The 14,065-nt window shown below is 34.4% G+C and overlaps 1 protein-coding gene across 1 annotated transcript; it reads right to left on the bottom strand.

The window, feature by feature from the left end:
- Positions 1-136: 136 nt before the first annotated feature.
- LOC133193470 (LDLR chaperone boca-like) lies at positions 137-7,406 on the bottom strand. Its single transcript, XM_061329431.1, has 5 exons — positions 7,215-7,406; positions 5,129-5,285; positions 4,538-4,619; positions 1,443-1,584; positions 137-1,229 (listed from the first exon to the last, which is right to left on the bottom strand). Exons 1-5 carry the CDS (start codon positions 7,389-7,391, stop codon positions 1,092-1,094), a joined length of 696 nt encoding a protein of 231 aa, XP_061185415.1. The 5' UTR covers positions 7,392-7,406; the 3' UTR covers positions 137-1,091.
- Positions 7,407-14,065: the final 6,659 nt, after the last annotated feature.

Consider the following 14,065-nt stretch of genomic DNA (forward strand, 5'->3'; position numbering starts at 1 on the left):
TACGGTCCTACAGTGCACGATAAAAAATTCAGGGTTTCATTAGTGAATACACGAGTATTATTTCGAAATAAAAGTATTAAATAGATAAGGCTGGGGTAAAAATTATCCTATTTTTAATCCACTATCTATTATTTCGTCTTTTATAAAATATCAAGGCATTTGCTTAATTTTTGGCAGTTTCCTGAGCATTTGAAATGGGAAAGTGGTAAACACAACACACGAAAAATGGCGATGTTTGGTGACGTTACGGCGCACCGGAGAGCAGTTCAGTTTGATTTAGATGTAGTAATGACGCACTAAGAAACTTTAAATGACTACAGAAGAAAAAAAAGTATAAAAATATCACTAGATCTTTAGTATACAAGTGAAATGGGAGTTTTCTAAGCGGGAGTTTTTTGATCGGGTCCCCGGGTAGAACAAAACATACGAACAAACAGCTACTGGCAATAGCAAAAGACGCTGTCACTGTAGACCGTCGATATAGGGGAGCCTGTATTGTTGAATGATAGTGAGAGCACTGTCCATAACTTACGAATAAATCTTCAGAAGGTCCCAGGTGTGTTCGAGATTGGTTCCTCCACTGTTTATGGAGGAATAAAGGGAAAATCAAGTATACGCATCAATGAAATGACCGAATTTAAGTAGGGCTTATCCAACTTTTATATATTTAGCAAAGAGGAAACGTGACGCTGCTTTAGAGACTTTGACGTTATCATCCGTGCGCCGTAAGACGATACCATACATAACATGAAGTCTCATATTTTGTTCATTTGAGCAGATATCTATTTGAAATTTGCTATGTATATTGATGAAAAATGTACTAAAAAGTAGTGAAAGTTTTATAATGCAGTGATGATTATTTTTCAATATGGACAACTTGCCCACGATTTTACCGGACAACCCTTGTATAAATGAACAAACGAAAAGTGACTTTTTTCCACAAATGACAAGAATACTGAAATGACAGTACTTGTACAGAATTCTGAGTATTTAACTGTCTGCTCTGTCATGTACAGTATATCCGATCTTTTATAGTCACTGAACACCACATTGTCGCTGAAAAAGCTCTGTTTTATGTGTTCCTTCTTTGTTCATAACTCGTCTGTTTTTCGTATATCATTCTTTGACTGCTCTCTTTTCTGAGTCTCAGACTTTTTACTGGATACATTGTCCTCATGCTTGTCTTCCTTTCTGTCCTCTTTTTTTGTGGATTTTTTAGAGTCTTTACTCTGTGTTGATAAATATAATTCAGTCAGAGTCATAGCTCTTTTAAGTGTTTGCTACACTTCAAAATATGAAAATGCTTCTATTTGTAATGTTTTAAAAATATCAATGCCTTTGGTAATTTTCATTATCAGTACATTAAAAAGGAAACAAAATTAACTTCTGAGTGATACATACATACATGTAATAGATAAATAAGCTTTTACTATGTGTATGACCTTAGCTGCTGCCCCTGGGTAGTTTTTTCCCTCGATCGTGACCTCCTCACATCTGTCCTGTGTAATAAGGAAATCTTTAATCTCCCAGGCCTTGGAGCCATCCTTTATCATAAATATTACTCTGTTACTGCTAACAACATACCTACACAAAAATATACATAAAATACCACACGTTAGCTTTTGTAAAATACATACCACACATTAGCTTTTGTAAAATATATACCAGATTATTGCTGATAGAATACATACCAATTGCTAGATCTGGCTCAAGAGCCATAAAACTTAGATGAGCTCACTTTTTATTTTGGTCCCCCTTTTCCACTATAAATTTTTGTAAAAGTGACTGAGATCAAAACCGGCCTTGTCTAAGTTTTATGACCCTTGAGCCTGGTAAAATACATCCAAATGTAAAATTTGATAAAATACCACAATAGATTTCAACCAGAGTATTGTGATGGCAAGAAGTCCAATGGCCTCAACACTCACCGCAGTCACCTTCATCCTGGCCCCACAAGGCCATAAAACTTAGATGAGCTCACTTTTGATCTCAGTCTCACTTTTCTACTATTAATTCCTTTGGTAAAAGTGAGACTGAGATCAAAAGTGATATCGTCTAAGTTTTATGGCCCAGAGCCTGCTGTTTTTCAACAAATTTTTAGAAGGATTTTTTCCTCTATATTCCCATGCATAATTTTCACTATATATTCTGACCCTACCCTAGACCTTAACCAACCCTGAATCCACAACACATGGAGATGCCTAATATCATAATGAAATATAAGGCCCTGAATTTGTGAATATTTCCTCCTATGCATGTATACAGTGTATATATATATTTTGTTTTGCCTCGTTGAAGAATGACACTGTCATTGGATAACAGATGTCATGTGCATGCCATCAATATTTCCTTGGATTTGGAAATTTGGACACTAACATGGAGGAAAACAAATGTTATGTCTTCCATATTTATAGACAAAAAATGCTTGCATAATTTTTCCCTTTAAAAAAAAACTCTTATGATGCTGTATGTAAAAGATTATTGCAAACATGTTAAGGGATACACCAAAGGCTTTTTTCAAGATTTTCAACAATTTTGAGATTTTTGGCTAAGAAAAAGAAGTTAATCAATACTTTATGATGCATGTAAAATCATTAGTAATTATGAAATGGTTTTCTAATTATTTAACAATAATGAAACATAAACACTACCACATGTGAATGTTCCGTTATTGAAACTTCTGATTTGATCTGTGACTGCCTGCTCATGAAAGACGAAATAAATCACTGTGACCACTTGGGGAATTCTTCACTAGCCACACAGAGGTTATCAGTAATTAAACTACAGGGACTCTAGATTTAGAGAAAGAGATCTAACAGCTAGATCACTGATGACCATAAAATAGGAGGTGGGGCTTAGCTCTTGCCATTTTGCCGGGAAATTTTTCTGATTCAGAATTGCACCTATTTTACTTAATTAAAAGCATCTAAATACAGAAAAGATCCTCCCATTCTTGTGAATATGCATAGGAAATATGGCTAATTGACAGGTATCCAAAGCTGAATCTCCAAAGTGTCATGTATTCCTAGCTTTGGCAGATTTTGTTGTGTAATGGGTTTTTGCCCTCTACCGTAAAGTAAGATCAGAATATTTGTGGTATTATCTCAAAGGATTCAGCTCCCTTATTTATCGACCAATTTCTCTGAAAATTGAATGGGTTACTTCTCAAATGTGTGTTCACAAAACCATATCTCAGATTTTTGATATCTAGCTTCATTTTGGAATTATTGAGGGAAATGTTAAATTAGGCTAATAAATTGGTAACATCAAAGTGCAAATGGCTGTAACTTTTGAATTAGAAGATTTATTAAAAATCTGATATACAGTTTTTGAGTTCAATCTTTAATTTACCTTGAGGCAAAATGACCACTTTGAGGGGTTAAATACAAAAAAGTTGATTTATAAAATATTAATGCACTAACATTTACATTAATATTTGAATAATTTTTTCATAAGTAATTAATTAAAGTTTAAATTAGGATAATTAAATAGTAAATTTAACAAGCTTTCAAATGATATATACTTTTATTATGTTATCTTTGATAATGAAAGAATTACATGCAAATAAAATTCTGGCATTTGGAAACCTTTGGTGTATCCTTAAATTGACATAATTTTTCCCTTTAAAAAAACACATTATATACATTTTGCTACTTTGGCAATCCTGCAATTAAATTTAATGATTTTGAGTATTGCCCTTTTCAGTGACGTAATAACGAGTGAAGGAGCTTTACAATTAAATGCCACTAGGCATTACCGGTAGTGCAATTTTCTTTTTGTTCATTTTGTATATTTTTTTTAAACATTGAAAATCTTAAAAAATTGTTAAGATGTACAAAAATTAGATCGCCAGAAAATTATCTCCCTTGCCTTGAACAGCATTTCAACCAATGAAATAATTAAAAATTTTCACATCAAGCATTTTCTACTAATCACAGAAGAGAGGAAGTGCATTAGTCTGAGGACTGTAAAATACTTCAACTCTGTATACCGTCTTCCAAGGAAGATGGTAATCAGTGTATTGGTGGGTTCTCTGTTTCATATGCAAAGTAGTGCTCATTTCATTGAAATCAAACATCCAATCGATGAGAAATATGGTGATAAACATTTGAAACTTTAGCATGCTCAAAGTGACACGCTGTTATTGGAATTTCACACCTTTGGTATTTCACACCCTTATGGTGCTGTACGTAAAACATTATTGCAAACATGTTAAATTGACATTTTAAAAAAAAAAAAAATCATAGAGCATGGTGTTTTTCCAGACACACACCCCTCAAGCCTCTCTGCCTCTGCCACTGTAAATCAAACTCATATACAAACCAAATGTTTTATTGGAGCAAATGATCAAAAACCATACCATCTTTAAAACAGTTCATTAGAAGAAGATGACTAGCACTTAGGTTAACCTATTATAATCCAAATAAGATATAGGTATACAGTGGACATATGAGATTACTACTAGAGTATAGATTTTACTAGTGAGAGTGCAGAGTCCTGCTGTTAATATACAGTATATAAATTGAAAAATTTTTACCTTTGCACTTCATAATTAGCATTGAATAAACTTGTCTGCCATAACTGTGTAATTTGTTCTGTTTCTTTCTCTGTTGGGTCACCTACACAATACACAAAATAAACTACATATGGCATATAGTAAATTGAAGTATACATGTAACACATAACAGTTATTTATACTGCTGCACCTCAACATTATACAAGTACAGTCAAGCCTAATTACCTCAGACTCAATAGAACCAAGAGAAAAACTTTGATATATATGAGGATTCAAGATATCCACTGCTGATCCAGGGTAAAATACTCAAGAATAATGGGGTTGGGGCTTCCAAATCACCTCAACATATCCATAGTATCTGAGATATGAGTGTTCAAGAAACCAAAGTTTAACTGTAGTTCAATGAAGTTTCTCTTTTTTGAAATCAGTGATCTACTGGCGAGGTGTCTGTATTCTTATTTCATTGGCAATGAAAATGTCCAAATCATGCATAACCAGGGACCTATATACTAACGTTAGTATATAGGTCCCTGGCATAACACATAATCTAAAATTAAATCTGAGAGTCAGGAGGGGAATGGTGAAGCTCATTGGGCCAAAAACCAAGGTAACCTGATACAGTTGCAAACATCATGAGAGTGCGTCCTTTCTTTGAGGCTTGCAGCATCAGTTCTGGGTTGTTGGGGTCGAGCTGGGAGAGGTCCACTTTTGGGGGCTCCTTTTTCCACTCAGGCAGCTCATCCTCTGGTAATTCTTCATCATCATTTTCCTGTAATATGTATATGACAATCTACATTAATGAACATAAAACATAAAAAAGGATTATTATTTTTCTTTACGGTTTACACAGATCTATCAATAATGACACATGATTTCCAGCTATATCACCTACCCACTCAATAATTAGAAATCAACTGTCTTTCACATTCTGGTCCTTAGAAAAATAATTCACTGATCTGGTTTGTTACTGACCCCCTGGATATATATCGGATTGATCATTCTCAAATTCTGCTCAGCTTTGCCATCACAATCTATGAGACTTATCCTCCAAATATACCTTCTATGTACAGTCAGTAACAAACCTAATAAGTAATAAGGTTTCTTCATATATTGTGCTTGATACATGCACTTTTAAAGTAATTCTGCAATGTTACGGTAGTTATATCAATTTAAATGTAATGCTATGCATGCAGTCATTCCTTCCATCAACAACTGTTCACTTTGACATTGCAGTAAAAAAAGAACAACCTAAAAATGATAATTTAGATAAACAGATCAAATAAGGATTCACAGAACATTTAGTGTGCAGGTTAATTAATTCAAACTTTCTCAGGATCATTTTTTTAAACAGGGAAGTAGAATATGCAACAAATCAGATGAGGATTCAAACCCATAGAAGCGATACCAAGCTATCTGGCTACTTGTCAACAAACCCGTCTGATGGCCACATTTCTCCCTCCTTTCACAACTTTGCTTTGAAGCCACCAACACATGATCACACCGTTAACACTGGGTTAGCAGGTGAGTTTTGGTTGACTTCTCAGTATACCGGGGTGTAGTTAGAATAATCTAACTGGGTCTTGGGACAGGCCCTCACCACAGTTAGAATGCCTCCCATATACCCGTAATGTAGCAGAAAATTGCAGAATTGCTCCAAAAGGATTTTGGAGAAAATTAATGAAGTTGCATTGAAAATAACAGTCAAATTAATCATAACAAACCTTTTTGAGACTGTAAATACCTTTCATCTAAAAATTTAATCCATATAATGGAAGAATTCAACACTTTTTCACCAACGATTTTACTCATTTCAAATTTACACACCATGTTGACATTCGGAACTCTCGGGATTTTTCATAGTAAATGCACTGACTAAGAGTTAACTCCCATATTTTCTTTGCTACATTGACAATACACGGTACGCATTCTATCGTTAAACCGGGTCCATAGGACATTTATTTTAACGATAGAACATTCTATCTAACCGGGGTGTGGCACAGCATTAGATGTAACAAGGGAGGAAATGACAAACATCAGACAAAGGTTTTAACCTAAGCACCTAAACAGATGCTTTACAACAGAGCTATAACCTGACCACAGGAAGGGAACCTGCCTCAAAGGAACACGCAATATAACACCATTTTCACAATCATTTGTTTTAAATGTAAATACATTACACTGGCGGATTTAAGGGGGGGCGTGGGGGGCGCACGCCCCCCCTAAAATTTTCAAAGTATGATATGACTAATATCAATAATGCCATACTTTGGTATATAACAAACCAATACCGCTATTTTTGTGCCTGGTTTTACTCTTAAAATACACGAAAACCCAGGAGCTTCCGGGGGCTTCGCCCCCCTCTATTCAAAGTATGATATGACTAGTATTCATAATGCCAAACTTTGGTACATATAAACTAACCAATACCCCTATTATTGTGCCTGGTTTTACTCTTAAAATACACGAAAACCCAGGAGCTCCCCCTGCCTGAACAAAGTTATCCACGCCCCCCCCCCCCCTAATCACAAATCCTGTATCCGCCCATGCATTATTCCTGCATTCAATCTCACTTGGAAAAAAATATAATATAAAAATATTTTAGTATGGTATTTTTGTGATTTTAACATGATAGAATTTAGACGAACTGTTGGATTTATTCAAGCTGAAATCAGCGTAAATTTCTACATAAAGTACACGCCTCCCATTGGTCAAATAAACGTTCTAAATCAGCCTCTGAGTAATCCCGAATATCTTTTTTCTTCCATTTCTCACTCTCAGCTCCTTTTTCTTCGGCACAGAAGCTCGTTACAATCAAACACAAACACAAAAACACCACATGTGAAGTACACGACATCATTCCTCCTTTCGTTTTCATGTTGAATACCGATCCCGATTTTTAAAAAAAATTGACATTGAGAAAAAGGTGATTTTACCGATCGAGACACTTTGGCTTATATGCAATATTGCACGGGCTTGCGTAAAAAACACACGCATTCTAAAAGGGTCCTGAATATAAGCCACGGCTGTGCAAAAATTTGAATGTTCTCCAGCATCTAAATACAAAATTAATGCGTAATTAGGTATTTGGATTTGACTGAAAAAAATTGATAAATAAAATCGAATGCTTTGAATGACGTAATCTTATGACAAGCTTATCTTTTAAAAAGATTGGTGAGCTAGCGCTATAGCATAATAAAATACAGAATAAGATATCTGAACCATTTGTTAAATTTGCTGAATCGGTTTAATTATTAATAGAAAGGCAGATTGGTGCACTGGGGGTTGAGTTTGAGGGGGGGGGGGTCACAATTTAGAATGGTGAATGTAAGAGTGTGCATCACGTCGGCAATGGCGTAACTCCTAACTGTGCTTTAAGCATTCTGTATTTTACTGTAATTTCAATTTCGAGGTGAAAAATAAAAGGTCAGTAGAACCAATGAGCACCTTCGGGCCTTTCCGGCAAGCTCGGAAAACATATCCGAGGTTGCCGCGGTTTTCCGAGCTTGCCGGAAAGATCCATGAAGGTAGATTAGAAAAGCTATGTATTTATTACATTAGAAATAACAGTCTTGGTTTTATAAGATCTGAGTTATTGTTCCTTTTTTTCATTTACGTGTACGTGCAGGTTAGACAACAAAACACGAAACTTCAGATCATATGTATTTTCAGATGATAAACACTAAATTGACATGTCTTTCCGACATACTCTAAAAAAGATTTTTGTTGTTGTTGTTGTTTTTCCGAGCTTGCCGGAATTATCCACTAAGGTGGTAAGAATGTAAGGAAAGCTAGATGTCTAGCCAAATTTTTTCTTGTACTTTTATGTGTAGGTTAGACAATAAATTAAAAAAAAAAATTCAGAATCCGGATCTAGACTGGTATTGACTGTCTCTAACCTTCGAAATGTATATCGCGCATATCAGACAGGAAAGGCCAGTGTAAATTCTGATCATTTCTATTTTTGCATGACAAAATGAAATTGTTATCGTACAGTCTATCTACAGTAGTTTTCCCAGAATCCCCGACCGTGAATACGAGCATGCGTATTTCAGAAATATAGACTAACGTAGTTGCTAGCGCTCGAGAGCGCTAGCAAATATGTAGTGGTTTAGATTTTTATTTCATAGCCATCGTTTCGTAAATAATATTTTACAAGTATTTGCTGATATTTCAGTCAGATTATTCTATTTATCATTTGTTTTCAGTTGTTACTTACGTAAAACCCCTTTATTATTTGTCTGTTATAAGTTAGGACATGTGTTGACATTCCACATGTTTTACTTTTTAAACAGGCAGTGTCATCCATGTTGGCAGTCTTTCCGTAGTACTTTTGATAGCTGTGTTCTGATTGGTTAACTTAGCTTTAGGATCTTTGATAGTCATTGGTTTTTATTTTGGACCTTGCTAGGGTATTTAAACCCGTGTTCGAGCAGTTTACTTGACTTGGTAAGGGATAAGCCTCATGGCTCATTATCTCTGATTTTATGCCAACCTCAAGGTACACGGCATTATAGGTTTCATTTAGCACGTGCTGAGCGGGCACTTTATGATAGGTTAGATGTAGGTTTTATAGAATAAAGTTATATGATAGGTTAGGATGTAGGTTATTTAAAGTAAATTAAGTTTCCCTTTCCAAGTCCTGCCTGGTCTAGGGATATGTAGATAACAGGTTTATTTTCTAGAACCACTATTTATTATTTATTTTGGGTGTTGTTTATTTTCTGGGCCAGTTATTTTTAGAACCTAGAATTAGCATTGATATTTTCAGTTCAACTCTAGAGTGTTGATAGTAGTCATATTGGGTGATGTAGCTCATTCCTTTTACACTTTTCTAATTCATTCATTTTATAGGATTTTTGACAACTTTCATAAGTATGGAAGCCCAGTAGGGACATAAATTATTTTTTCATAGTTTTTCCACATTCCTCCCATTTTCTATTACATTTTCAATTACTTATTCATTTATTGAGATTATTCATTGAGATTATTGTGAATCACCTACCAGATTAAATTACATTTTTGATAAAGCCCTATTAATCCTGTGCAAATTTCAAAGACTTTTGTGTTTGTTAAATTTTGATCATTATTTATTATTTTTTATCATTTACAAAGGTTAATTCTCACTTTATTAAATTTATAAAACGTACAACTGTGTTTTCATTTAGCGTTGATCATAGTTCAGATATCCCCTTACCTGGGTTGACAATCATAACTGGAGGCAGTTTACTGCTTTAAGCCAAGTTGGCTATTAACTTTGTTAAGTTATTCATTAAAGAGTTCTACTTCCGGTTACAAATATAAGTCATTGTTCTTTATTGTTGCTTGTGTGTTTTTTGCGAATAGGAAGGTAGGATGGTAGGTTTTTGAAAGATGGGTAGACACTAAAAGGAGAAAAAAAACTTGGAATGGCCCAACTGCATCAGCTGCCTGCAATACCCTTCTCCAGCCACAGTTATTCAGAAGGGTGACACTTTCTAGGAAGGCCAGAAGAATCCTATACACCTTGCAGAGCTAGGAGTTCATTTAGCCATCAAAATGAAAGCTGAGGCCAAACAAAAAAATATGTGTGGTTCCGGTTACACCTCCAAAAAAAATTAGGGTAGTTAGGTAGGGTCTTTTCTTTTTTAACAAAATGATTTTCTTAATTTTTCTAAATAATACCTATCACTCCTTTGCAAGTGGCATTTAGATGTGGTGTGATAATATACTAGTCAATATTTGTAGGGGACACCTACATGTACATGCTAGCTTGCTTTGGATTTAACACTATTAAACAGTTGCACTAGGTTTTGCAAGGAGGCTGTCATTGCTGAAACTAAAACTTAAACCGGAGCCATTGATGGAAATCTGGGAAAATTCTGGAAAAAAATATGAAAATTGCCGAAAAAAAGTTTAGGGTCGGGGGTATAAAATAGGGACGGTAAGGTAACTGGAACCACACATATTTTTTTTATTTGGCCTGAGGTAATTTCTCTTCTTAATTATATTCATTTAGATATAGAGAAATATCTAAAAATAACTATAACCTTTTATTCTGTAGGTGAAGAAAAAGGCAGTGGAGAACATATTCAGAGTCTGCATCCCGAATTGTAGAAAACGTCATAAATTCAGCTGCAGATGTTGATACTACCCCTGCCAGCTGTCCAAAGCTAGCCAGCCAACATGACAAGGATTGTGAGCAGGGTTAGACAGAACCTACGGCCACAAGATCTACAGTATTTAAATTAGGAGGTAATCTCAACATTACAATACCATATTTATCAAGATTTTTTTTGTACATATGTAGTAAACTTATCCAGAAAATTTTTGTAAGCTTTTGAAATTATTTTTTTTTTATCATTAATTTATTTAACTTTAAAAAAGACTCATATTGACTCTAAGGCCAAATGCTGAAAGCCCTGAACGGCTACATTTTTGTAATGATCGCAGTATTGAAGACGAATATAATTCTTTGCTCAAACCACATGGTTGTGTTCAATTTTTGCAAAGCTATATATGGCGTATCTGAGCTTAAAAATGATGATACGAGACTGAGTGTAGATATACATGATATATATAATGTTATTTACGTTCAACTTAAAATTTTCACCGATTTTGAACTTGAATAACCTCACGTTTCGATAATTAAATTGACTTTAAATGTGTCTTTTATTTAAATGTGGAGTCGGTAAATAAATCGGTAATTGTTTTAATTTTTTGATATCTTTGAAACGCAGTTGATTTAGATTGTGTAATTTACAGAGAGTCCTATCTTTATATAAAGTAATAAATCAAATAGAAAGATTTTTTTAAATTTTGGTTATCTAAACTTATCAAATATACGCCATATACATGTATGACTTTAAACTCTGCACACATCACTGAGCACGAACTGAAAATACTGGTGAGTTGGTTTTGCTTTCTGAATCTCACATTTCTACTCTGAATTTTCTGGATAATACTTTTAATATTTTTCATTAATACACAACAGCCTACTTTTCTGAAGTATTAAGGATAAAGTTTACCTTTTGAAAGTGCAAGAATGTGTCAATCAAACGCGTCCCGAAATTCGTAGTTTCAATAATTTCCAGATAAAATAAGGGTTTTTTTAAATTATATTTCCGTTTGAAATGCTATAGCAACATATAAGTCATGATATTATACAGAAGATTTGAGAAAATATTTACTTCGAATCTGTGTCCAGGCCCCTTTAAAAGATATCGCCCGGAAATGAAAGTATTACACCAAAACAGAAGTAATGAATTTATTACCTTGACCTTTGACTTTTTGACCTCAAAATTGATAGGGGTGTGAGGCCGGTAGCAACGGTTTCAAAAGGTAGGGGGGAGGGGGCACCCCCCCCCCCCCAAAAAAAAGCGTCAAAAAAAGCTGACAAGCAAAAAAAGCTCCTAAATGAAAATTAATGTAGCAAAATACTATACACAGAAAAGGGGGAGCGTGCCCCCTCCCCCCCAACCCGCGTTCTACGGACCTGGGTCTTTTTTTTTTAGGTTATAAGGGGTTTTGGTATGAAATTTCATTGCAATAGCTCAAAGGCTTCTTGAAATAAGGTCTGGAAGCGAAAGTGTTTCACACAGACAGACAGACAGATGGACAGCTAGACAGACAGCTAGACGGACGACAGACAGACCCAAATTAATATCCCCCTCTTTCAGAGAAAGCGGGCGACAATTATAAGTAAGATATTATTCTTTAACATACATGTACTATGTGGCACATAGAAAATTTTACAAAATTAATTTACAATCTAACAAAATTTGATTTTATAAAAAGAATGATTTTTAATGCTTCATATACTTAAAATTATTTATCTAACAATTAATGTTTAGAAAGTAAGAAGGAAATTGCCACTCAATATTTATTTAAGGAATTAGTGTCAATCCTCTGCCTCAAAGAGTGTCCGACTCGTATGTGTGATAATTGCGTAAATGTGTTAATTGAAGTTTGAGTGAATGCCATGTGTTGTGTGAGAGAGTCAGTTTTAGAACCGCCGTGGACTACCCCGGACGTGAATATTAGATGTACTGGACATTCCGTCATCAGGAAAACAAAGTTATACTCCGGACTATTCCGAGTTACCAAAACGTTTGTGCGTGTATGTCCGTGTGTGAACCTTTCAAATCGTCTTTGTTCTATGTGACTTTACTTGATTTATTTTTGAATGTACAAACTTCTACATTTATATATTTCGTAAATTATCTCTTAATAAATTTCATCACAAGTTCACTTGTGTTATATGTGAAAGACAATGTTTAAATACATGTACATGTAGTTGCTCTTTAATAGCAGCACGAGACTGAATATTACAGATTGTGTTAGATTTAAGAGATTGAATTTTTAAAATTTATTTATCCCTGAACATAACTTAAAAATTGACAAATGACAAATGCATATTGTAACCGCAAACTGAATAGCAAACGCAACGGCTAGCTTCAAATTAATGCAAGAGAAACCAACCAACAAGTGACATTCATTTACAAAAGTACTCTCTGCAATGGAATCAGGCATTCACAGCTGTTATCTGTATTAATAATGTTATAAGATGCGTAATATATGTACGACATGAAAACATTGACATTCTGTGACAAACGTGACGGAGATACTAGATTAAATATTAGACTTTTTTTGATATGTTGACAGATCTTAGCCACACTTATTTTCTGAACCGATGATATGAAAAGTCTCGATATTTTTCTCGACTGTTAAAAAAGGGCGTTTTCAGACATTCGCGACTGTTTGTGCTTTTACTTCTAAAATTTTGACTACACAAATATGATGCATATGATATTCGAATACATTTATTGATATTTTTAATACAGGCGTGGATCCAGGAATTTTTCACGGGGGGGGGGGGTCCACCCCAGTCCAAAAAAAATCCAAACCCAAAAATTTCTTTACAAAGAAAAAACACTTAAACGTGAAAATCACCCATTTCGTGGTGGTGATGGTGGGGTCTACGTTTTCTAGGGGGTACAAAATTTTATTTTATTTACTTAGGTATATATACTTTTAATAACTCTGCAAAATCTGCAAATTCCCGGGGGGGGAGGGGGGGGAGGAGGGGTCCGGACCGCATGTAATATACCTCTGATTTAATGATATTGTAAGCTCTACCGTCTTGTAATTTCAGACAGGCGCGTACCTGCCTATACGCGAGTACGCAAGTGCGTACTCATTACAGTTTTACAAGTATATTTTCACGGTGAAAAATTCTAGGGGAGAAAGAGAGTTACTCGGAGAGAAAAAACTCAATACTATCCAGCAAATATTTGTTCTTTAAATTATTTTGTGTCATACTCTTTCGATTAAAATTTTATGATATATCAATCTATATAATCAAATTTGAAATCCTATAGATAATTATTGCCAAATCAAAATAAATCATTCATTAATTTGTAGTTGTCTTATAACATATTATGTGTTAGATCTTTGAGAAATTAAATTTCAATCAAATCGTTGAATGCTAGTATGTGATTTGAAACAAAAAAAAAAGAGTATTATATTTTGTAAATTTATTTTACTCGTTGCTGAACGTTAAAAATGAGTAGT

Source organism: Saccostrea echinata, unplaced genomic scaffold (genome assembly GCF_033153115.1).
Source record: "Saccostrea echinata isolate AGI-Se365-2 ecotype Australia unplaced genomic scaffold, CSIRO_AGI_Sech_v1 ptg000027l, whole genome shotgun sequence".
NCBI classification, from domain to species: domain Eukaryota; kingdom Metazoa; phylum Mollusca; class Bivalvia; order Ostreida; family Ostreidae; genus Saccostrea; species Saccostrea echinata.